At 46.8% G+C, this 23024-nt stretch overlaps 1 protein-coding gene across 6 annotated transcripts in view; it reads right to left on the bottom strand.

Moving 5' to 3' along the window:
* The window catches only part of LOC147637262 (uncharacterized), a 57294-nt gene extending 34660 nt beyond the window's left edge, over positions 1-22634 (bottom strand). The window contains exons 1-3 of one of the 6 annotated variants that reach the window (XM_086800882.1): positions 22399-22634; positions 22157-22234; positions 18239-18321 (exon numbers count right to left, since the gene is read on the bottom strand). In XM_086800882.1, coding sequence (XP_086657008.1) covers positions 18239-18321; positions 22157-22234; positions 22399-22461 — 224 coding nt within the window. In that variant the 5' untranslated portion in view covers positions 22462-22634. Of the gene's footprint in view, positions 1-18238; positions 18322-21343; positions 21462-22156; positions 22235-22398 lie in introns of those variants that run through there. The other 5 variants (XM_086800889.1, XM_086800883.1, XM_086800887.1 and 2 more) reach the window with 5 other exon arrangements.
* Positions 22635-23024: the final 390 nt, after the last annotated feature.

Genomic DNA, 23024 nt, shown 5'->3' on the forward strand with positions numbered 1-23024 from the left:
TAGCTCTGTCCTTGACGGACCTCTGCAGCCTGTCTTCCATCTCTCTCTTCTGCTGAGATCCGCGTCGCCGAAGCTAGTAGTGTACCGGCAATTGGCTGAAGAATCCCTTCTTCGTCACCAGGGTTTACGGGATGAAGATCCACGGCACCATGGCGGGTGTGAGGGTTCGCCTGACAAAGATCTCCGTCACTGTAGAACTGCGGATCAGTTTTCCGGCGGGACGAGTCCCTGCTGCTGGACAGATGCTGGTCACCGTGCTTTCTTCAACGAGTTGGAACTTCTGGATTGGCTGGAGACTCTGAAGACAACAAAGGACCAGGGAAGAATCTGCTTGCACTGAATGGAGCTCTGATACCAGTTGAATGGGAGAAGAAGAATTAGGGTTAGAGATTCATGTGGGAGACATACACAGAGAGAACGAGGGAGAGAGAGAGAGAGAGAGTGAGTTGTGGGGATAAGTCAACTCATCATAGATGAGAGTGTGTGACTCCCCTATCACACATGTATATTGCACTAGTACACATAGTGCACTTAGTACATTAAAAGTACTAAGTGTACTATGTACTATAACTTATGGGCTTGTACACACTATAAGGGTGGGCATAATGCCTTTACCCCAACATTTGAGGTAGAAGGCGGGGCTGGAGGAGCTGGGAAGGCTGTGGCAACTGTGGCAGAAGGAGCTTTGGCGGCTTGTGCCGCTTTTGCTCCTCTGGAGGAAAATAACCTCCAGTAATGCCTGCTTTAGCCTTTTCATCAGGGGTTTTCTTAGGTTCTTTATCCTTCTTACCCCCTGAACTGGAGCTATTACTGTTGTCCTTCTTAGCATCTTTAGAAGACACGTTACCTTTCCCTATCTGTGCAGCTGATTGCTGCTGCTGGGGTTTAGTACTGGACTGAGATGACTGCTTGGGCTTGCCCCCGTTAAGCTTCATTTCTTCATTCTGAGCGAGAGTCAGAGCCCGGTCATATGTACTTGGTTCAAAGTTACAAACTGTGAACCGAATGTTAGAGTCCAATCCACGAATGAATTGCTCCATCTTAGCCTGCTCAGATAACCCTAACTGATGTGCTAAAGTAATAACCTTACCAGAAAACTGAAGCACTAGGGATCCGTTCTGTTTGAGTCCATAGAACTCGTCTTTCAGACCGGTCATGTACTGGGGCAGGAGAAATCTGGTCTTCAGGTCATGGACAAAGATGTCCCAGTCAAAGGCTGTGACACTTAAGGCCTGGTCTATATGAATACTAGACCAATGCTGCCACCAAGTGACCGCCTCACCAGTGAGATGGGGAGCCGCTAAGTGGACTGTCTTGTGGGTCTGTGATCCTAGCTAAAGGAAAATGAGCATTAAACTGGTGAATAAATTGATTGACTGATAAATGATCACACTTACCATCATACTTACTGAAGTTTGGTTGACTGCGAATGATGGTGGTTGATGCTGCTGCGGACTCCTGGCACTGGGGAGACTGAGGAGAGCTGCTGATACCTCAAGTGTATAGCCTCCTTTTCTCGTTGGTGCTCAAGTAACATACCTTCTCGATCAAGCTCACGTTGGTGTTCCCAAGCGGCGAGTTCAGCCTAACGCCGGTCTTCGTCGATCCTACGTTGGGCTTCCTCATAGTCCCGTCTTTCTGCCTTTTCTCTTTTCCTTCGGGCCTCATCCTCTCTCCTTTGTTGTTCCATCTGAAAGAAGAGGGAGATGTAGTCGGGTGCTGCTGGAGTTGTAGGAGGACGTGCTGCTGCTGCCTCCAAGAGTTGGAGACGCTCCATGAGCAGATGGTTCTGAGCTCTAAGAATAGCTATGGTGTCTGCTATAGGCGGAAGAACATGGTTGTAATATGCGGAAGCTTCGGAGAAGGATCGGTACTTCAAAACTCAGAAAACAGCACTCTTTTCGCGACGGAATTAACGCACAAAACTGAAAGACGCTGTGCAGAAAATAGAGAGAGAAGGGGAAGATGGGGAAAGACACAGTATTGGGTCCCAATTACCCTGTAGGGCCCCCACCACGGATGGTGTATTTGCTGTATTAGAATGATGTAAATCTGAAACAAATACAAAGTACTTGACCTTTTCTTGGCTGGAAAACCTGCCCTTGACCTTCAGTCCTTCACCCCTTTGCTTTAGCAATGTTCTTGGCTGTCCTGGCCCTTGGTTGCTTGGAGCTCTTGGTGAATTATGAGATGACTACAATGAATTCTTGGCTGGGCTTTTATACCCCTCCCTTCATCCAGTCGGCTGGCTTCAGGAAGCTCCACGACTGAGTATTTTAATAAAATACTTTCACACTTTAATAACTGCTGCTTTCACACTAGGCAATAATCTGGCCATTCTGCGCATGCTTCTGGACAGCACCCTGGCTGCTGGGCATGCTACGCATGGGTGTGGGGACTGCCCCTACATCTGGCCGCCTGCTGTTTAGGGCTTTGGACCCAGACGGCTGCCTGTCCAGCAGTAGTATAGCTGGCCGACAGCCCCTCCAACCCCATGCCTTGGCTGGTGGGCAAAACTTAGGCTCTCCTGGCCCCTTGGGGGTGGTTCTACACCTCCCCCATGCCCATACTACAAGTGCAAGTGCACTGGGGTAGCCCTATGGCCTGGCCCCATCTCTACATGCAACCTACATGCCTACAGAGGCCTGGCATCCAGTTGCAAACCAGATACTCAGCACATCTGACATCATTCCAGAGGGAGACTCACAGCGCGGACTGGCACTGCTTCCTGTGCAGGACAATGCACACCTGACCTCGGACGACTGAGATGGATCCCTGGCTGACTCGTCCCGGACTGGGCTCACATGGGACCAGTTCACCATCCCAGGTCCTGCACCTTCTGTACAGAAATGTCTACGTGGCATCCAAGTGCGGGATGCACGTGACATCCCCTTCTGCTTAACTTGACGGAAGCTGCATAGCCTCCAAATAATCCGTCAATAATGCCGGATAGTCTTCGAAAAATTCTTTGTCGAGCCATACCGCTTCATGAGTTCCTCGTCCTGAAACTTCGTGAGGAACTGTCGTAGTCTTCGGCCTGAGCCATGCTTGAAACGGTGCAGAAGGATCTGTTCTGGAACCATTACTTCTGCTTCATCAATGATGTCTGGTTCCGCTTCGTCTTTGACCTCTGAAGGGGGTGGACCTGCATATGGCTTCAACCAACTGACATGAAATACATCGTGCATAGTCCAACTCGGAGGTAGCTTTAACTGCATAGACACCTCATTAATCTTTTTTCGGATGGGGAATGGTCCGAAGCTCCTGAAAGACAACTTTGGGCATCGCTTGCCCACCTGCTTTAATCTTTGCTTCATAATCCGAAGATATACCCAATCTCCTTCCGAAAACTTCATGTCCCTTCGGTCTTTATTGGCCTGTCGAGTGTAGGCCTCTTGCGCTTTAGCCAATCTGTCTTTGACGGACTCTAGGATCTCCTGGTAAGACTCCGTCACTCTGTTCGCCTCCGGTACTGAAGACGAGGTCCTGGTTAACAACGACTGGAAAGGCCTTCCAAACGCTGCCTCATACGGAGTCCTGCCAATTGCTGAAGAAAAAGAGTCATTCAAAACAGCTTGAACTAAAGGCAAAAACGATTCCCACTTACCTTGCTGATCGTGGACATAACACTTCAGCACATCAAAGGCCAACTGGTTGTAGATCTCTGTCTGGCCATCTGTCTGTGGGTGGAATGCACTGGAAAAATTCAACTTAGTACCAAAATTATCAAACAATGCCCTCCAAAAATGACTGGTAAACTTGGCATCTCGGTCTGACACTATGGTCCTAGGAATCCCACCAATCGGGTACCAATGCCGAATGAATAGCTGGGCAACATCCTCGGCAGTCACATTGGCCCTGCAAGGAATAAGCATAACAAATTTGCTGAACCTGTCAACAATAGTCAAACACTGTGTATTACGCTTACTCGGACTGGGAGGCAGATTTGTGACGAAGTCCATCGAAATGTCTTGGAAAGGACCCTCAGGAATTGGCAAAGGCTGTAACAACCCTATCTTCTTTCCACGAGGAGCTTTCACCTTTTGACAAATGTCACAGCGTTGTACATATGTAAACACATCACGCCTCATCTTTGGCCAATAGTATTGCCGTTCTAATTTCTCCAGAGTCGAATTCATGCCCCTATGACCACCTGTAATGGCGTCATGGGCATCATGGAGAAGAGCTGCCCGGAATGATTTCATGACACACAGTCGGCCTTTGTAGTAAAGCCAACCATCGCGTATCAGAAAATGGCATGGTCTTGTGGCATCCAATGCCTGTTCCCACTGAGTACCGAATTCCTCGGAATCCGCGTACGTGTGCTTCATGTCTTCTAGTCCTGTACCAACAAGGGCAAGTCTAGTGGTCTGAATCGCAGATACTTGTCCCTTCCTGCTCAAAGCATCGGCCACCGGATTGGCCTTTCCTGGAAGGTACTCAATCATGCCACCGAACTGCTGGAATATCTGACTCCAGCGGTGTTGTCGATCACTCCACTGTGCACTTGGCATCGTCTGAATCCAGCGCAATGCCTGATGGTCAATGCGGACCTCGAAGTCACGGCCATACAGGAAATGTTTCCAATGTTTCAAGGCTTGAATGACTGCTAGGAGTTCACGATCATAGACTGAGTAATTCTTTTCGGCGGGCAGTAACTTACGAGACATGTAAGCTACTGGATGACCATTCTGTTGCAATACACCTCCAATTGCGATGTTACTCGCATCGGTGATCACCTGAAATGGTTCGTCCCACGAGGCAAGGGCTAAACAAGGCGCTTCTGACAAAGCCACCTTGAGGTTCTGGAATGCCTCCAACGCTCGTGGAGTCATTCGAATCTTTTGCCTCCTTGTTTTCACTCCCTTTAGCAGATCGGTGAGGTCTGCCGAGAGATCAGAAAACTTGTCAATGTGGGTGGAATATGCCTGGCATATACCCACAAATGATCTAATGTCATAAGCAGTCTGAGGTACTTCCCAGTTAACAATCTCGGCCACTTTAGCCGGATCCAGTCGAATGCCTTCGGCACTGATTATATATCCCAAGTAATGTACCTGGAACAGATAAAATTCTGACTTCTTTTCATTGACATAGAGCTCGTTGCTTTCTAGCAACTTAAGGACTTTCTCCACATCAATGTCATGCTGCTCAACTGTAGCTGAAAATATGAGTATGTCGTCCAGAAATATGAACACACACACTCCAATCAACTCCCGGAAAATACGCATCATCATGCGGTTAAATGTAGCTGGGGCGTTCGTCAAACCAAATGGCATGACCACAAATTCATAGTGGGCCCGTTCTGTACGGAAAGCTGTCTTGGGGATGTCCCCCTCAACAATCCGAACCTGGTGGTACCCACTCTTTAAATCCAATTTAGAGAACACCTTAGCTCCATTCAGCCTCTCGAGAATATAGTCAATTCGAGGCATCGGGAATCTGCTCTTGATAGTCAGCTTGTTGAGTGCACGATAATCGACACACAACCGAGAAGACCCATCTTTCTTCTTGACAAATAAGATCGGTGCTACAAATGGCGACACGCTGGGGCGGATGAAGCCAGCTTGCAACAATTCTTGGAGTTGGCGGTCCAACTCCAATTCCATTGCCTTAGAAAGGCGATACGGAAACTTGCTCGGGGGTTCCGAGCCTGGGAGGAGGTCAATCTTGTGATCCTCCGGTCTGGACGGGGGAAGCTAGGGAGGGAGACTGTCCCGAAGAAAAATCTTCTGGAACTCTTCATGGAGAACCGAGTACTTCTCGGAAGCACTGGCCACCGTCTGGGCTGTCTGGACGTAAATCATCGCACACTATGCGCCTTTCCTGACTGCTCGCTTAGCCTGCAAGTGGCTTATGAGCGGAAAGTTTGGAATACCTGGCTCACACTTAATGGTCACAGGGGTGTTTGACACATTCCGATCGATCTGGAACGTGTGCTTGTCCCACTTGACATCAGGAAGAAACTTGTGAAACCACTGGATACCCAAAATTATGTCTGCTCCTACAAGAGGGGCAACCATAAAGTCACGCACAAACTATGCCCTGAATCACTAATTTAGCACCTAGAGCTTCATACTTGACGCTCGTTGTCATACCTGTGCTAAAACCCTCAACTTGTTTGTCCACCGGAGTTAGCTCGAAACGGACACGCCTAGCGGCCTCTTCCGTGATCACATCCTCCGTGCTGCCGCTGTCAAACAAGACGACGACTCTCTGGCCACCTATGTAGCCAAAGGACTTGAGCAATTCGTTGCGCTCATACTCCTGGTCATGGGCGCCCTTCTGCTTATCTTCGAGCTCCCGGCTAATAATTGCTCCAACTGAAGCACCGGGGGTTGAAGAACTAGGGGTAGCCACTGGGGTCTGTGTGGGAGCTGTGCTCACCACGGAAGCTGTGGAGGCGGCGGCGGCCTTTGGAGGCTTCTTCGGACAATCCCGAGAAGTATGTCCTTTTGTGTGACAAAAGTAACATCTACCCTCCTTCCTGTACTGAGCAAGCTCCTCAGCACTCAACTTGCCACCTGTCTTGCCTGCCTCCGCTTTCTGGTCTAGAGTAAGCTTAGACGCATTGTTCGAGTTCTTGGAGCCAGAGGCTCCCGGGCTCTGTCCTGGGGAAGACCCCGTCTGGTTCTGGCTTTTGCCCCCCGAGGCGTTAGCCTTGGGAGAAGCCGGCTGGGAAGTCTTGGGTTTGCCACCATTGTGTTTCATTTATGCACTCTGCGCAAGCGAGAGTGCGTCCTCAAAGGTGGCTGGTCTAAACATACGCACCTCCCATTGGATGTGCGTGTCCAGGCCATACAAAAACTGCCCTTTCTTGTCCACATCAGATAAGCCTAATTGTAGACACAAGGTCGAAATTCTATTGGCAAACTGAAGGACTGGTTGCGCATTCTGACGCGCACCCCTGAACTCGTCTTCGAGTCGCTCAAGGTAGTGGGGCGGTAAAAACCGCTGCTTAAGGTCACGGACGAACTCGTCCCACCCATAAGCTGCCATACCTGATCTGGTGTGGGCATGAGCCCACTGAGTCCACCAAGGAATGGCCTCACCTTCCAAATACCAACTGGCTAAGATCACTTTGTCAATATCTGATTTCCTAACTGCGGCAAAGTAAGCTTCAAATTGATGTAACCATGAATACAGAGTAGTGGGATCGAGTTTACCATTATACTTACTGAAATTCATTTTCTCGGGAAAATGATTCGAGGGCGCCGCCGGTGTCAATCTGGCATCCAAAGCTCGGAGGTAACGCTCGTGTTCCACTCGTCGCATGGCTTCGTCTTCTCGTTGTCGAATCTCCAATGCACGCATCTGCATCTCAAGCAAGGAGCTTGGCTGCGGCTGTGACCCTGCGAGAGGGTCCCTGTGACGAGGATCTGGTATCTGGGATACGGAAGGAGAGGGAGGAGGAGATGGAAAACGCGACGCTGGAGAGCGAGAACGCTCCTCCAGAGCCAAAATCCGCGCCTTCTGTTCATCCAACTTGGTTGTCTGGTCTGCGATTGCTCGCATCATCTGCTGGAACATGTCTTGTACACTCAAGCCGGCTGCCCTAGCTGGGCTGCCTGGTGCACTCTGGTCCCATGGTTCTGGTTCTCTCTCGTCGCCGAAGTTCGCCATAGCGGAAAAATGCAGTTCCTTTCCGAAACGCAATCTGACCATCCACTATCTGTGTGGGAGACTTCCAGAGGCTTCCGGAGGCTAAAAACCAACCGTCCTTCGAGGGACAGGAGTCACTCCGAAAGGGGTAGTCCACCGGCGTCTAAAAACCAACCACACTAGCGAAAAAATTTTCTGGTTTTCTTTGCTGAATCTTTGTCCTTGAAGTGAGCTCTGATACCACTGTAATATGCGGAAGCTTCGGAGAAGGATCGGTACTTCAAAACTCAGAAAACAGCACTCTTTTCGTGACGGAATTAACGCACAAAACTGAAAGACGCTGTGCAGAAAATAGAGAGAGAAGGGGGAGATGGAGAAAGACACAGTATTGGGTCCCAATTACCCTCTGTAGGGCCCCCACCACGGATGGTGTATTTGCTTTATTAGAATGATGTAAATCTGAAACAAATACAAAGTACTTGACCTTTTCTTGGCTGGAAAATCTGCCCTTGACCTTCAGTCCTTCACCCCTTTGCTTTAGCAATGTTCTTGGCTGTCCTGGCCCTTGGTTGCTTGGAGCTCTTGGTGAATTATGAGATGACTACAATGAATTCTTGGCTGGGCTTTTATACCCCTCCCTTCATCCAGTCGGCTGGCTTCAGGAAGCTCCACGACTGAGTATTTTAATAAAATACTTTCACACTTTAATAACTGCTGCTTTCACACTAGGCAATAATCTGGCCATTCTGCGCATGCTTCTGGACAGCACCCTGGCTGCTGGGCATGCTACGCATGGGTGTGGGGACTGCCCCTACATCTGGCCGCCTGCTGTTTAGGGCTTTGGACCCAGACGGCTGCCTGTCCAGCAGTAGTACAGCTGGCCGACAGCCCCTCCAACCCCATGCCTTGGCTGGTGGGCAAAACTTAGGCTCTCCTGGCCCCTTGGGGGTGGTTCTACACCTCCCCCATGCCCATACTACAAGTGCAAGTGCACTGGGGTAGCCCTATGGCCTGGCCCCATCTCTACATGCAACCTACATGCCTACAGAGGCCTGGCATCCAGTTGCAAACCAGATACTCAGCACATCTGACATCATTCCAGAGGGAGACTCACAGCGCGGACTGGCACTGCTTCCTGTGCAGGACAATGCACACCTGACCTCGGACGACTGAGATGGATCCCTGGCTGACTCGTCCCGGACTGGGCTCACATGGGACCAGTTCACCATCCCAGGTCCTGCACCTTCTGTACAGAAATGTCTACGTGGCATCCAAGTGCGGGATGCACGTGACAATGGTCTCCTTCGGGGAGACGTCTTCCGGCTGATGAGTACTCTCTTCTGTAGACATGATGCTGAAGTCTGTGGTCGTGCCGGAACGCAATCTAACCATCCAAGGATGCCCCCACGCTAGGATACGGTGTGTGTGGACAATCTGAATCTGATACCAATGTGATATGCAGCGGAAGTCTTTGTATTGGAAGATCTTGTCACACAAATGCTCACACCATCTTCTGTATCCTGAGTTTCGTGAGTTTAGCAATCCACTTTAATACTTCAAACTTTAAAGAGATATGAGAGAGAGATATGAGAACTGTACACCAGATTGGGTTCCGAATTACCCACTGAAGGGCCCCCTATCCCGATAACGAGATAGTATTTGCTTTATTTCTTTAGAGAGAATGACTGTGGACTGTAGATAAGCCAAACGAAAGATCTCGGAGAATCGAAGCTTGGCTGAACTGTACACGGCTGTAGAAACACCTCGATGAACTGATCTCAAGCCTATGCACTCTTCCCAAGGGCATGAGGAAGGGCTGCACACCTGAGGCTGAGAAAAGAAGATGGTGGACTGTTCTACGCTATGTTAGAATGCTGTAAATGCTTATGAATGCTGTGTTACCTTCACCAGATGACTGTTGCATGTATGGATGATACACAGAAGGCTGGATACTAATGTAAACTCATGATTCATGGCTGAGAACTGATGTAGACTGAAACACAGACCTGTAGGGATGCTGCTGGACTGAAACGCAGGTAGTAAATGCTACTAGACAGAAACGCAGGCTGTTCTGCTGCTGGACAAAAACGCATAAGTGTACTGCTGCTGCTGGACAGAAACGCAGGTGACTGTACGGCTGGTTCACATGCAGAAAATGCAGGCTGTATGATGAATCAGGGACTGAACTGATGCTGATGGCAGGCGCCTAGGGCTTTAGGGACTGCTGAACTGCAGGTGTTGGATGAAAAAGGCTGGCTGAAGCAACCTCAAACTCTCCAAGGGCTGGATGAGACTAGTCTAGTGCTGAAGGCAAGGGAAACTCCTAGGGCTGAGGAGGAAAGCTCTTAGCACACTGAAGACTGAATGAAAAACTAAGCCCTATGCAAGCCTATTTATACTAACTGGAGGTTGGTCAAGTTGGCTGGTCATTTAATAAAGTTTATATTTATAAATGACAAATAATGCAAATAATGCTAAATAAATACTATAAAATATGGGAAAAATACTAGATAAATCCTAGTAAATTCCCTAAGGCTTCTGGGATGTTCTAGATGATGCACAGGCATATGAATGCATATTATGCAGGATGCAGAGTGCTTTCTGATGCAAACCCTAAGGCTTCTACTGACTCTACATGCATAAATGATTCTCTCCAAGTGGGTTAAGGGACTTGACTGACTGACTGACCCGCTAAGGCTAAGGAATGACCTACGTAGCTCGTGCATGACTTATCCTGGACTGAGGATGTACAATGGGGTCACAGCGTATGACAATTATCATCCTATTGGGTTCTAAAACTGTACAACTGTTGCACTTCTGATGATGAGCCATCTTGTCACCATGCACTAAGTGCAGAGTGCATGTGACAGGAGTAGAGGTGGACTTTTATCCATAAAAGCATCATATCCATGAGAGATCCAAATATTTCTTCTCTATAAACTGGGACAGATTCGTCCATAGAAATTGCTTGTTAAGCTCAATATCATATAAATCTCGTCCAAGAAAGAAATCTCCATAGATATAATCCATCCCAATAAAGGGAGCCATAAACAATGTTTCCCTGAAACCATCTCAAGGCAAACAACACCACCTTTCTTCTTGCATGGCTATACAAGGGTTAGTGAACATCAAAAACGCTTCATAGTAAATAGCAAAAGCACCAACTTTGCAAACTCAAAGTATACTTAGCTTTTCTTTGCCAGGTTGGTCATGAAGCCAAAAGAAATATCTCGTCACCATATCCTTAAGGTATCCTGAGATATATCTCCATATAGCTTGCCTGTAAGCTTGATAATATAATCCACAATATCCATATGGAAAGAGTTCTAAACGTGTGCACATAAAGCCAACTCCACACTTCCAAGATAAAATTTTGTGAATTCGTATATCCTTAGATCAACAAGCTGTCTACTGCTCATGCTCTTGCTTCATAAGCTCTGAAATCGCTGGCCATGCTTAATAGCAATGATGGTAAGTGTGGTCCCCACTTGAGATCTTTTCTCTTCCTTATTGATAGAAGGAAGCCTCCGCTTCCAAGAAAGCCTATGCTTTGATACCAATGAAACTCGCGGCGCCCGGGGGACTAGGGTCTTTGACACACTTGTTGATGCCATCAATCCATATTAAAACATTTAAAAGCTAGACAAAACATCCACAAATGCTAAAAATGGAGCTTGCACGTGTGACACCGCATAGAGGCCGGAATGGGCCGACTCCCCCCTTGGAGTATTTTATTACTTAAGGAGAATAATATCATGTACAAGCTTTGAGGACCTTACTCTCCCCACGGGAGATGCCGGATTATCCATATACAAATTCCATAACACAGCCCAACACGAGGCAACCAAGCCGGAACATAGGCTGTAGTAATGCCGAGCCAACAGTATAATCCATATATCTCCGTGTGGGTACTGATTCTTCCCCAAAAACCACAGGTCTTCATGCAATAGAGCTTGTAAGTGAAGTGCTAGGACACCTAACGAGGATCCTAGAGGGTTCTGACCAGGCGATGCACGGGCTCGCGACTGCTAGGACACCCATACGTACGTCGAGGAAGATTTTGGATGGACTAAAAGGAAAGATTTTTGGGAACCAAATTTTGATACTAGATCTTGTTGGTTGGCCAGCAAGTCTTCAACAACAGAGAGTCCAGAGGATATTATTGTAATACAATGAACTCGAAATTTTGGAAAATGATGATCAGAAATATTATGATTTCTATTGAAGGATTGTACAACGCTACCGCAAGTACAAATGCTGGTATAGCATGTACAGTGACTAGTACAGCAGGTACAGTGGCTGGTACAGTAAGTACAGAAGCTAGTACAGCTAGTACAATGGGTGGTACAAGTACAACAAGTACAAAGATTGGTACAGCCAATACAATGGCTGGTACAGTAGGTACAAAGGCTGGTACAACAAGTACAATGGCTAGAAATCATAATAAATGATTAAATATCCTTGCCTTCAATATTTCTTCGTGAAGGAAGCCTCCAAAACAATCCCCAACAACCGGTATTCTTCATGGGCAGCCTTCAAGAGAGAGAGAGAAAGAGAGTAGCCATCATTAGGGCAGCCTATAACGGTGGTAGAGGCTAGCGTGCAGCAAGAGAGTCTCTCTTAATGAAGAGAGAGGGCTCCAATTTATAGATTTGGGCCTCCCATGAGCTAAAATGGCAAGAGAAGGCTACAATGACAAGTGGAGAGCCACACAATAGCTGAAGTGACAAGTGTGAGGCCACTTGTCTCACTTTGATCCACTTTCTAACAAGTGTCAGGCCACTTGTCTCACTTTGGTCCACTTTCTTGCCACATGTCCCAATCTAAGAGATGGGTCCTTCCATAAACTTTATCTCTAAAAATATCCCAACTTGTAGACATTCTGTCATAAGGCACTTTGCCAACTCTTGGTATCTGCTCAATTCCAGATGTAATAACGCGAACAGAATTTCCATCGAAGTCGGGCCAAAAATAGCAACTCTCCTAAATTTTAGGAGAGTGATCCTTTGTATTCTAGGATAATCCCCCATTCCCAAAGATTGTACTTTTCAAATATTTAGACATCTTGGAGTCCACCAGACCCCTTTCATACTAGGAAATGTCCAGGTTGGTGACAGGTACGAAACTCGTGTGGGAGTGGCGATCCATGTTGAGCTGCTGGATCTGTGAAGCCAAGGATGGTGAGAAGTCGGTGTGGCTATCTGAACACGGTAATGAGTGGGCTATAAAGAGGGGGGCACACTCACTGGAACAGGGGCAGAGACCAGTGGAGAAACACGGGTAGGAGGGGGCACTATGGACTATGAGGGTGTATCCTGTAAATAACTGAATTCATAGGTTTCCTCTGCCATAAGCCGTCGGAGAACAGGGTAATGCGAGTCCACGTGATCTGGGAGATGCTCTTAAACCCATAAAAAGTGATATTGGTCCCTAATGAGTGGAGAGCATGCAAAAGAATGAAGTGACGGGTTTCCGATATTCTAATGTGCCACATTATGTGAGATTTTAATGCCCAAGAAAATGGAAAAATCACTGAAAAAGATTGCCATAAATAATGTTGTTGTTGTAGGAGAAGCACCAAGGAGATGGTGGCCGGCAATCATACGAAAGTCTTCAACAAGAAGCGGTTGGTCCAAGCGAAGGGAGTGGACAGCAGGAAGCACACGATGAAGGGGCTGAGGCAGGCTGAAGCCATCAAGAAAAGGAGGCGGCTACAGGCTGGCGCACGCTGAAAACCGAGTGCAGGGTGGCACACACTGAAAACTGCACAACCAGTTGGCACCGGTTCGTGAGGAGCCCGTATAGTTGGTTTTTTATGTTTTTTTTTAACTTGCTTGTATACGTGGCAACTTAAAACCTTAGACCCATAACCTTTGGGTGTGGTTATGTTATGTTTTTTTGTTTTTTTAATTTAAAAAAACAGCAAATCGTTGTGTGCTTCTCAACGGGTAGCCGGCTGGGGAAAATCCACAAAGGGATGCGGCTATTCAATGGAGGGGTGCCTGTCCATGAAAGGGTGCCGGCTGAAGAGGTAAGCTTCCGTATTGAGGGGTTGCATGCTATCTTGCCTCTATTCAAGAGTTTTTTGCATATGACTGGCCGACATTAATCAGCGAAAATTGGGAGTTTGGGGCTGAATTTGATGGGGCATTCTCTCCTACTCTTCCATTCAATACATGCTACACCCAATTTTAGGGTTTGGGCTGACTGATTTTAGGGTTAGGGTTAGGGTTAGGACTAATTTTAGGGTTAGGGTTAGGGTTTGGGCATGTCACAGGGCGGAAAAAGTTTGCTCTGATACCACTATAAAGCTTTTATAGCTTAATTAACATGATTAAGACTTGATTAATGAACATAAGACAAATGCTGCAGTTAAAGACTGAGTGATACAGGGGCCTTTCTTAAATAGAGGCCGAAAAGGTACAATTGAAGAGGCACATCCCTGTGAAGGGGTGTGGCTCTTGAATCAATGGTTATGTCCTTTGATAGTGACCCATGTGCAAGGGTGTGATACTTCACAGGTGTCTTTACATTTAATGAGAGATTAAGGAGTAATTAGGGAGAGATTAAGAGAGTTAGTCACAATCGTGACACGGCCTCGGCCTGCTAGGCTACTGCTCCCCAAATGACAGTGTGAGCAATGTCGAGGTCAGAGATGAGGAATTAGAGAATGTGCCACCAAACTTTCTGGACGTTCGAGCAATCCCAAAGACAATGTCATTGTGACTTCCTCACTCGACAGGAGAGACTGAATCAGAGCTAGGCAGACGGCACACCAAGTGCGGAAGAGGTAAAGGAGGTACTGAACTCTCACAAGGAGGGAGGGGGGGGGGTCACATAGAGAAGAACCATCGCACATCTAAAGTCTAGGGGCCCACCCCAGGTTGGGATCTGCGACTAAAGAGAAAGTCCTTCCATGGTTCTACCCCAAGCTGGACACCGCGGACTACGAGCTTGTTGAGTGGGGCTCTGCTCTCGACTACAGGATCTATGAGGTCAAGGCCTCCCTGCTCTCGTGGTCATGTGGGCCTGTAATGTCAACACTCAAGGGACCTATTGGATGTACCATATGTATGATTTCGAATGGTGTCTTTCCATATAGCACACGTAGAATCACAACGATCTTAGCGAGGCATTCTGTGAAATGGGAGATAAGAGATGGAGGTTCGACGAAGAAGAGGAGGGAAAAAAAACCCCCCAAAAAAAAAAAAAAAAAAAATTGAAGAAAAGAGCAAAGGCCCAAAGGGGACAAAAAAAATCGATGCACAAGAGCAAAGTTTGAAAAAGAAAATCAAAAAAAAAAAAAAGTGAGCCTAGGGGGAAGCAAGGAGGAACCGAAGGGAAGTAAAGCGGTGCAAGAATGAGCAATGGGCTACAAAAGGGACGGAAGATAGGCAAGAAGTGGATTTTTTCGTTTCTATGTTCTACGTGTATCCACAAACTCGGCATTTTTGGATTGAAAAATATTTCCTCTCTTGCACAATCATATTGAGCCACATGTTATAGTGACCAAATGACAACAAGCTTTGTGATGATTGGGCTGTTATGTCTTTCATCACAGATGTTATGTCTTTCATCACAGAGAACCACTTCAAAACCCGATAAACAATTAAAAGAAAACAAGCGAAAATGGATAATCGAAGTGGAGGTAAAGCAAGATGATTTTTAGCCAAGTACGTGTTAAGTCACTTTTATGAAATTATCTTTGCGCTTACAAAAGGCTAGCCAACTAGAGGTATTTGGACAAGAAACTTACCTATAAATAAAGCCCATCACGCCCCATTCAAAATATCTTCTATGAGGACTTTTTTGAGTAGCCGAGAAAGAAGGAAAGAAAAAATAAAGTTATATTAACGTCTACGGAAGACCCCAAGAGACCATAAGTAATACAATGGTACCATGGATATACTGAGCCATGGAAGAACTGAAAAGAAAATGAAAAAAAAAAAGGGGAAAACACCAATGTGTGTATACATCCAGATAGCATATGATTCTCCTATGATCCCTCCTCCAATACCAACCGCAGGACAGAAAGAGGGTCAGGCCTCTGAAATGGGAGCATGTCATGTCGGCGGAGAACCTCCCGGATCTATCTGTGTGGTGGTGGGTCCTAATGCTGCGGGTTGGGGGCATTGGCGTTTGGCTCAAAGAAAGAAAGATATATACAAAAGACCCGAAGGGCCTATGAGGTACAATGATACCATGGATATGCTGTGCCATGTGTCAGAATGCGCAGCGGAAGACTAACGCACGTAGGAGACGCATCACCATCGAGCTCCACAAACACCCCCAACAGGCACTGCAGCATCCCTCCACCGGGCTCCCATCTCCCAGTGAGCTGCCTCCCAAAACACCGGCCGAAGAAGATGACTATGACAAGGTGCCACCATACCCTATATATGGCGCTTCAACTTCCCATGCTTCCACTTATGGGATAATCCAAGGCACGCTCTAGCCATAGATCACAAGCTCGAAATCGCCAACCTTCCAACACCCTCCCTCGATTCGAGCTCCGCAAGCCACCGAGGCGCGAGGGGGTCACCCAGGACCACACACGCCTGAGCCGCCCCGGACCACACGCGCCCGGGCTCTGATACCATGTCAAAATGCGCAGCGGAAGACTAACGCACGTAGGAGACGCATCACCATCGAGCTCCACGAACACCCGCAACGGGCGCTGCAGCATCCCTCCACCGGGCTCGCATCTCTGAGGCGCGAGGGGGTCGCCTAGGACCACAGTGCACACACGCCTGGGCTTTGATACCATGTCAAAATGCGCAACGGAAGACTAACGCACGTAGGAGACGCATCACCATTGAGCTCCACGAACACCCCCAACGGGCACTGCAGCATCCCTCCACCGGGCTCCCATCTCCCAGTGAGCTGCCTCCCAAAACACCAGCCGGAGGAGATGACTATGACAAGGTGCCACCACACCCTATATATGGCGCTTCAACTTCCCATGCTTCCACTTATGGGCTAATCCAAGGCACGCTCTAGCCATAGATCACAAGCTCGAAAACGCCAACCTTCCAACACCCTCCCTCGATTCGAGCTCCGCAGGCCACCGAGGCGCGAGGGGGTCGCCCAGGACCACACATGCCCGGGCTTTGATACCATGTCAGAATACGCAGCACAGATGATGACCAAATCTGGGAACACGAGCAAACGCAATGCAGAAAAACAACACGAGAGAGAGAGAGAGAGAGAGAGAGAGAGAGAGAGGCGTGTAACTCTGCTCTATATACACAAAGAAGATCCCGAATACGATACAAGATGTGGCAAGGACTGTGGGGCCATTTTATATGGCCCCCATACAGCAGTCGGCCTGCTGTAGGGCAGCTAACAAGAGCTTGTCCACGACGACTAGTAATAAACCAATTGGCCAGTACTGTGTACAACGGCCAGCACCAAGAAGGTGTCCACACAGTCGGCCAGCATCAGTAAACGCATACAGCTGCAGTCGGCCACATGCTAAGACATCCTGCCACCTCTAGGTTGCCACCCAAACCACAGAAAAATGGAAAAAAAGCGGGGAAAAATACGGGGAGTGAGGAAAAATGAGAAAACACCTACAATGGGGGGGCACACCCACAACAAAGGCCCTGGTGTCCACATAAAGACAAGAGATGACTTCTAACAGGAAAAACTTTAAAAAAAGGACATGAAAAGTGAAAACTGAAACATGACTCTTGATGGGAATTCCCTCCCCCACCCCTTGTATGAGATAGCCTTCTCCTCATAGAGCGGCCAGCCGGAGGAGAAGTGCATCCTTCCCCCTCTTTTTTGTTCTTTGATCCTCACTCCATATATGGAGGCGAGTTTGTATCTAGCCTCTTGAGGCTATTTTTCTGTTAACTAATATAAGGACCTTGTTTCCAGAAAAAAAAAAGACTCCTGATGGCAGATATGGCTATGGTGAGGGCATGTCATGTCGTCAGAAAATCTCATGGATCTGTCTTTGTGTGGTGGAGATCCTCGGTGCTCTGGGTTGGGGGCGCCTCACGAGAGAGAGAGAGAGAGAGAGAGAAAGTTATATTAACGTCTACAGAAGACCCCGAGGGCCTATGAGACCAAAAGTGATACAATGGTGCCATGGATATACTGAGCCATGGAAAACTAAAAGAAAAAGTAAAATGAAAACATCCGACAGTACATGTGATCAGCAGATGATCCTGTGTAGAGTGAGATATGTTGTGATCAGCTAATGACGATACCCACCTCAGCTAGAACAGATCTGATGGTGGAGAGAATGTCAAGCCTCTGTGATGGGAGCGTGACATGTCGGTGGAGAACCTCACAAATCTATCTCTGTGTAGTGGAGAGAGAGAGAGAGAGAGAGAGAGTCAAGAAAGTAATAGATTCAGCCTAAAGACAGAAAATTGTAACACTAGAGCAGGAAGTAGAGTCGGTCCTTTGCATTTGTAGGTAAGCTAGCGTACATCGTCCAGATCTGAATCATGATTGTAAATATTCACGATTATTCATGCAATTAATGCATTCAATAGATTAGGTGAATCTTTGCACCTTAATCAACATTAGGTGCATAATCAACAAGGTTCCGTATTAGCATGTGACAGGTTGGGAGAAATCACAATTCGACAATTATAGAGCAAATAATGCCACATTGACGTACCGTTGTTTTGCCTCTTGAATTGATGCCATCTTTGGCACACCAAGTTGGCGGGCCACATAATTGCATGTGACAACCAAAAATTTCTGCATGAAAAACGAGCAATTCAAGGTTAGTTGATAGCATTTACACTCATGCAAGATTCTTTCTATCAAAGTTTTTTTTTCATGCAAGGAACAAACAGTCAGGGTGCATTGTGAGAAAGCATGTCTCTTTGAACATCTATGAAGCGGCTATGTAGAGACAAGGAAGAGAGAGAAAGAGTGAAATACTCCTGAACTTATTGCTTATGTCGTGTGCTTTCATAGATCTAGGACTGAGGAACAGACCAAGGAAACCTTTTGCAACCCTCTCCCAAGTAGTCAAGTAGAAAAACCTTGGACTGATCTGCGTGAATGATGACTGCTCTCTGAGATGTTTCTGAAGGCTGGAACCAATGCTTTTTAGATATAACAAGGTTCCAGCCTTCAGAAACATCTCAAAGAGCAGTCATCATATACGCAGATCAGTCCAAGGTTATATCTAAAAAGCATTGGTTCCAGCCTTCAGAAACATCTCAAAGAGCAGCAGTCATCATATATGCAGACCAGTCCAAGTTTTTTCTACTTGACTACTTGGGAGAGGGTTGCAAAAGGATTCCTTGGTCTGTTCCTCAGTCCTAGATCTATGAAAGCACACGACATAAGCAATAAGTTCAGGAGTATTTCACTCTTTCTCTCTCTTCCTTGTCTCTACATATCCTCATTTTTGTGCTTCATAGATGTTCAAAGAGACATGCTTTTGTTTGCAGTCATCTCCTGTCTGTATATTTACACCATGGCCTCTGTTGTGGGTGTGCCCGCCCCATTTAGGTGTTTTCTCATTTTTCCCCCCTCTCCATATTTTTTCCCTATTTTTACCAAGTGTGGTAGGATGTTCCGTGGCTCCTGGCTGATCCAGACACTGGCCGATTGCTGGTTAGGGTGTCCTGGATGCTGGCCGACTGCCCCTACTGGTCCCCGACTTGTCCTGTGTGCTAGCCGACTCTGAGAAGCTGGCCGACTAGGGACATGTGCTGGTCGTGGACATTTTGGTCCTGTCGGCTGTCTTTTGAGCAGGCCGACTGCTCATGTGGGGCCATATAAAATGGCCCCTTGCTCCCCCACTTGTTGTATTCAGTATTCAGGATTTTCTTGTGTATATATAGTAGATTTACACGCCTCTCTCTCTCTCCTTCTCTATTGCTGTAATTTTCTGCAGTGCACTTGCTCTTGTGTTCTCAGATTTTGTCTTCATCTCCGCTGCATAGACTTTCACACAATCCACCCTGACAGTTTGTTCCTTGCATGAAAAAAAACTAGAAGTTGATGTGTATACAAATGTATGGCGAACATATTAGGCCGAGTATCGGGCACCAGAAATCATAGACCAGTCAAGAGGTAGAATGCCCAAGTCATGCAACACAACCCATCAGGAAAGCACGTGAACTGTCTTGACAGGCCGGGCATATCAGGCAACAGGTCATGGACTGGTCGAGCAAGCTGACCATCAATAGGGAGCAGAAACAACCCTATATAAAGGCCCCTCCTCTTCCCTCATTCCTCGTTTGCTTCTCAGTTCGGGGTACAGGTCAGCAGAGCATCACAAGAGCATCCAAGGTAGCATCAAGTCCAAGATATCACCACTCCACTTCAAAATAGGAGTAAAGGCAAGTGTTTTTCTACAACAAATTGCAAATTAGGGTATTCCAGAGAATCGCTCGGTAGGCAAGGAGCACACCAAAAGAAAAAACTAAGCAATTCTAGATACTTCCACCTATCTACGCCCGACCCTCTACCTTGTGGCATATCAGTCAAAGGAAGTGGGTTGTGTCAAGCAGAACGCAACTAGGCGGGTTATGGGTAGTGACAAGAAATCTAAATTAATAAGGCCATCCATGGGCGCTCTCATGTGGACAGGAAATCTAAATTAATAATGCCAGCCATGGGTGCTCTCGTGTAGACAATCACGTGTTATTATAAGGTTACGTATTTGGGCTTTCGTTAATCAGCCAGCCCATGGCCTGAATCGAACAGCTGACCAGCATCATTCAGCCCTTTAAAAGAACGCTTATACTGGTACATACTTTGTCACAAAATTCCTTCCAGCTTCTATTTTTCTACTGTTCATGTGTGGCATGTGGAGACTGACATGACATACATGTATGGCTGGTGTAGCCTGACATGGTGTGTCTGTGTGGCATATGGAGCCTGACATGACAGTACATGTATGGCTGGTGTAGCCTGACATGATAGTACATGTGTGGCTTGTGGGGCCTGACATGGTGTACATGTATGGCCATGGAGCCTAACATGATGAAAGTCTCTGGGACTAGCTATCTTGGAGATCTTGTGTATTTATGTTCTGGGAAGGTTCCGGAAGGATCATGAGTCCAGGACATTTTATCGGATACAACTGAGCAGATGGGTGTTTCTTCCAATATAATTGCACTCGTGTGTGCATGACTTTGCTTTTATCTTTGGATGACTTGTCTTGTTTGCCTGGACAATGCCTGAGATTTCTGCCTGTGTTGTCCATGGGGCCGGGAACGCCTGGGCACCCTGTGGGGACATGTATGTGCACACCTGTTTGGGACTGACAGGGAGGGATTCTACATGTGTTTTGCAAGTGGTAAGTATTCCCAAAAACTCAATTTACAGCTTTATGAGTTCGCATGTTAATAATTATGGATGCAGATTCACACTCACTTATAAGTGACCACTTATAAGTGACCGGACAACTTATAAGTGAGTACACATTGAGCAAGACTTATTTAATACACGTGGCGGGGCCAGAGACTGGGCACTGGACATTATTTGGACTCCTTCATGTAGTCGCCCGTTTCTAGACCAAAAAAAGAATATGAGCAAAAACTCTCAAAATCAAAAAAAGAGAAATACGGAAAAAATTCTAGAGAGAGTAAAGAGAATTTCCTACGTCCAAAGCCCAAATTTTGGGGCTTTCGAGTTTTGTTCAGGGAGGGTGGACATTTGGGTTCCGTCTAGACAAAACTTTGTCCATCCAAAAATTTAGTGTTATGCGAACCGACAACCATTCAATATGAACTAAGGTTTTAAACTAAATACTTACCACCTACAAAACGCATCAAATGTCCCCTTAGGCAAACAAGTGATGCAACACACTTGTCCATCAAGGCATCCCCATCATCTCAACATCATAGGCTTTTGCACAAAAAATTGCCCAAGCCTTCAAAACCAAGCATCATTAGTAGATAGGGCTTCTTTTCTTGATAAGCTCAAATTGAAAGCACTACTACTGACGCCTGGAAATACGTCCTACCATGTCAATGGGCTCCCCAGGATCCATCCATAGTACATGTCAACATAACACCTGGCATGCCACGCACATATGTCAAATGGTGACCCATCCATTGCCATGTACGTGCAGAGGATCTATTCTTAAGCCCGGGAAATTAGGGATTTGTGACAAGAGGTACCTTTTGGAGATGGGTACATCACATGGTGTCTTCAAGCATTAAGAATAACAAATGGCCTGTATCCTCAAGCTTTCACATGCCATCCACATGGAGTGTAGCTGATGACCTCATTGGATCCTTGGACATGATCCAAGAAATGCTCGATTTCCACATCTCACAATTTTAGGGTTAGCCTTTTATGCTTATTGGGATAAATGGCAATTTGATGACTTGGGTTGCCATGGCAGCGCAACTACAACAGAGCCTGGCCCTCCTATCATAGTTGACAATTGAGATAATTGATGCTATCTACGTGGATAGAATCAATTATCTATCTACATATATGTATGTATGTATGTAATATGCACACGCACACGCACACGCACACGCACACACACATGCACACGCACACGCACGCACAAATTCATATGAGCATGCAGATTACAATGTGCTGTGTGGACAAAAACCTGAGTAACACCCACAGGCCGACCTTGGAGATGAGGGCGTCTCAACACTTCAGCCTGGGCGTAGAAGCAGTCCACATCCTGCACATGGGGCGTAAGCGGTAGTGAGCTGCAGGGATTAACTCAGCAATGCTTTATGCTGGGTGAGCAATTAAGAGGTGCAACATGATGTGAGGACTAAGAGCAAGCAAGCCATGTAAATGCATAGCCCTGCACTCTCAAAACGAAGACAGTAAGATACTCACGAAATATGCGACTACTCGATGATGTTGAGTGTTGTGACTGTTGTCTAAGGTCCCGAGTTCCATGCTGTGCAATGGCTCTTGCGCTCACGTCTGTGCATGGACGTGTGAGGGTATGTTTCTCAAAAAAATATGTTTGCATACACATACACTCAAGCGTGTTTGTGAATGTACGTGTGAATATGTGTGTACATGTATAATTGCAAGTGTGTATTTACATACATATAATATAAATACATACATAAACACACACAATATATATATATATATATGTGTGTGTGTGTGTGTGTTTGTATGTGCCTTCCCCTTCCCCACTCTCTTCCCAACCTTGCCCTAGATCCTCCCTCCTAGACCCCCCCCACCCCCCCCAAAAAAAAAAACCCTCTTCCTCCTCAGGTAGTGTGTGCGTGTGCCTATTTGTGTGTGTGCACCCCCCTTGCCCCTAGGATAATGTGTGTGTACATGTGTGTGCGTGTGTGTGTATCTATGTGTTTGTGTGCATGTCTATATTTGTGTGTGTGTGTGTATATATTAGTGTGTGTGTGTGTGTGTGTATACTAGTGTTTGTGTACACGTGTGTGTGTGTGCATCCTCGTCCCTGGGGTACTGTGTGTGCATGTGTGTATTTG

This window comes from Cibotium barometz, chromosome 7 (assembly GCF_041138505.1).
Source record: "Cibotium barometz isolate CiBa-2024 chromosome 7, ASM4113850v1, whole genome shotgun sequence".
Lineage (NCBI taxonomy): Eukaryota > Viridiplantae > Streptophyta > Polypodiopsida > Cyatheales > Cibotiaceae > Cibotium > Cibotium barometz.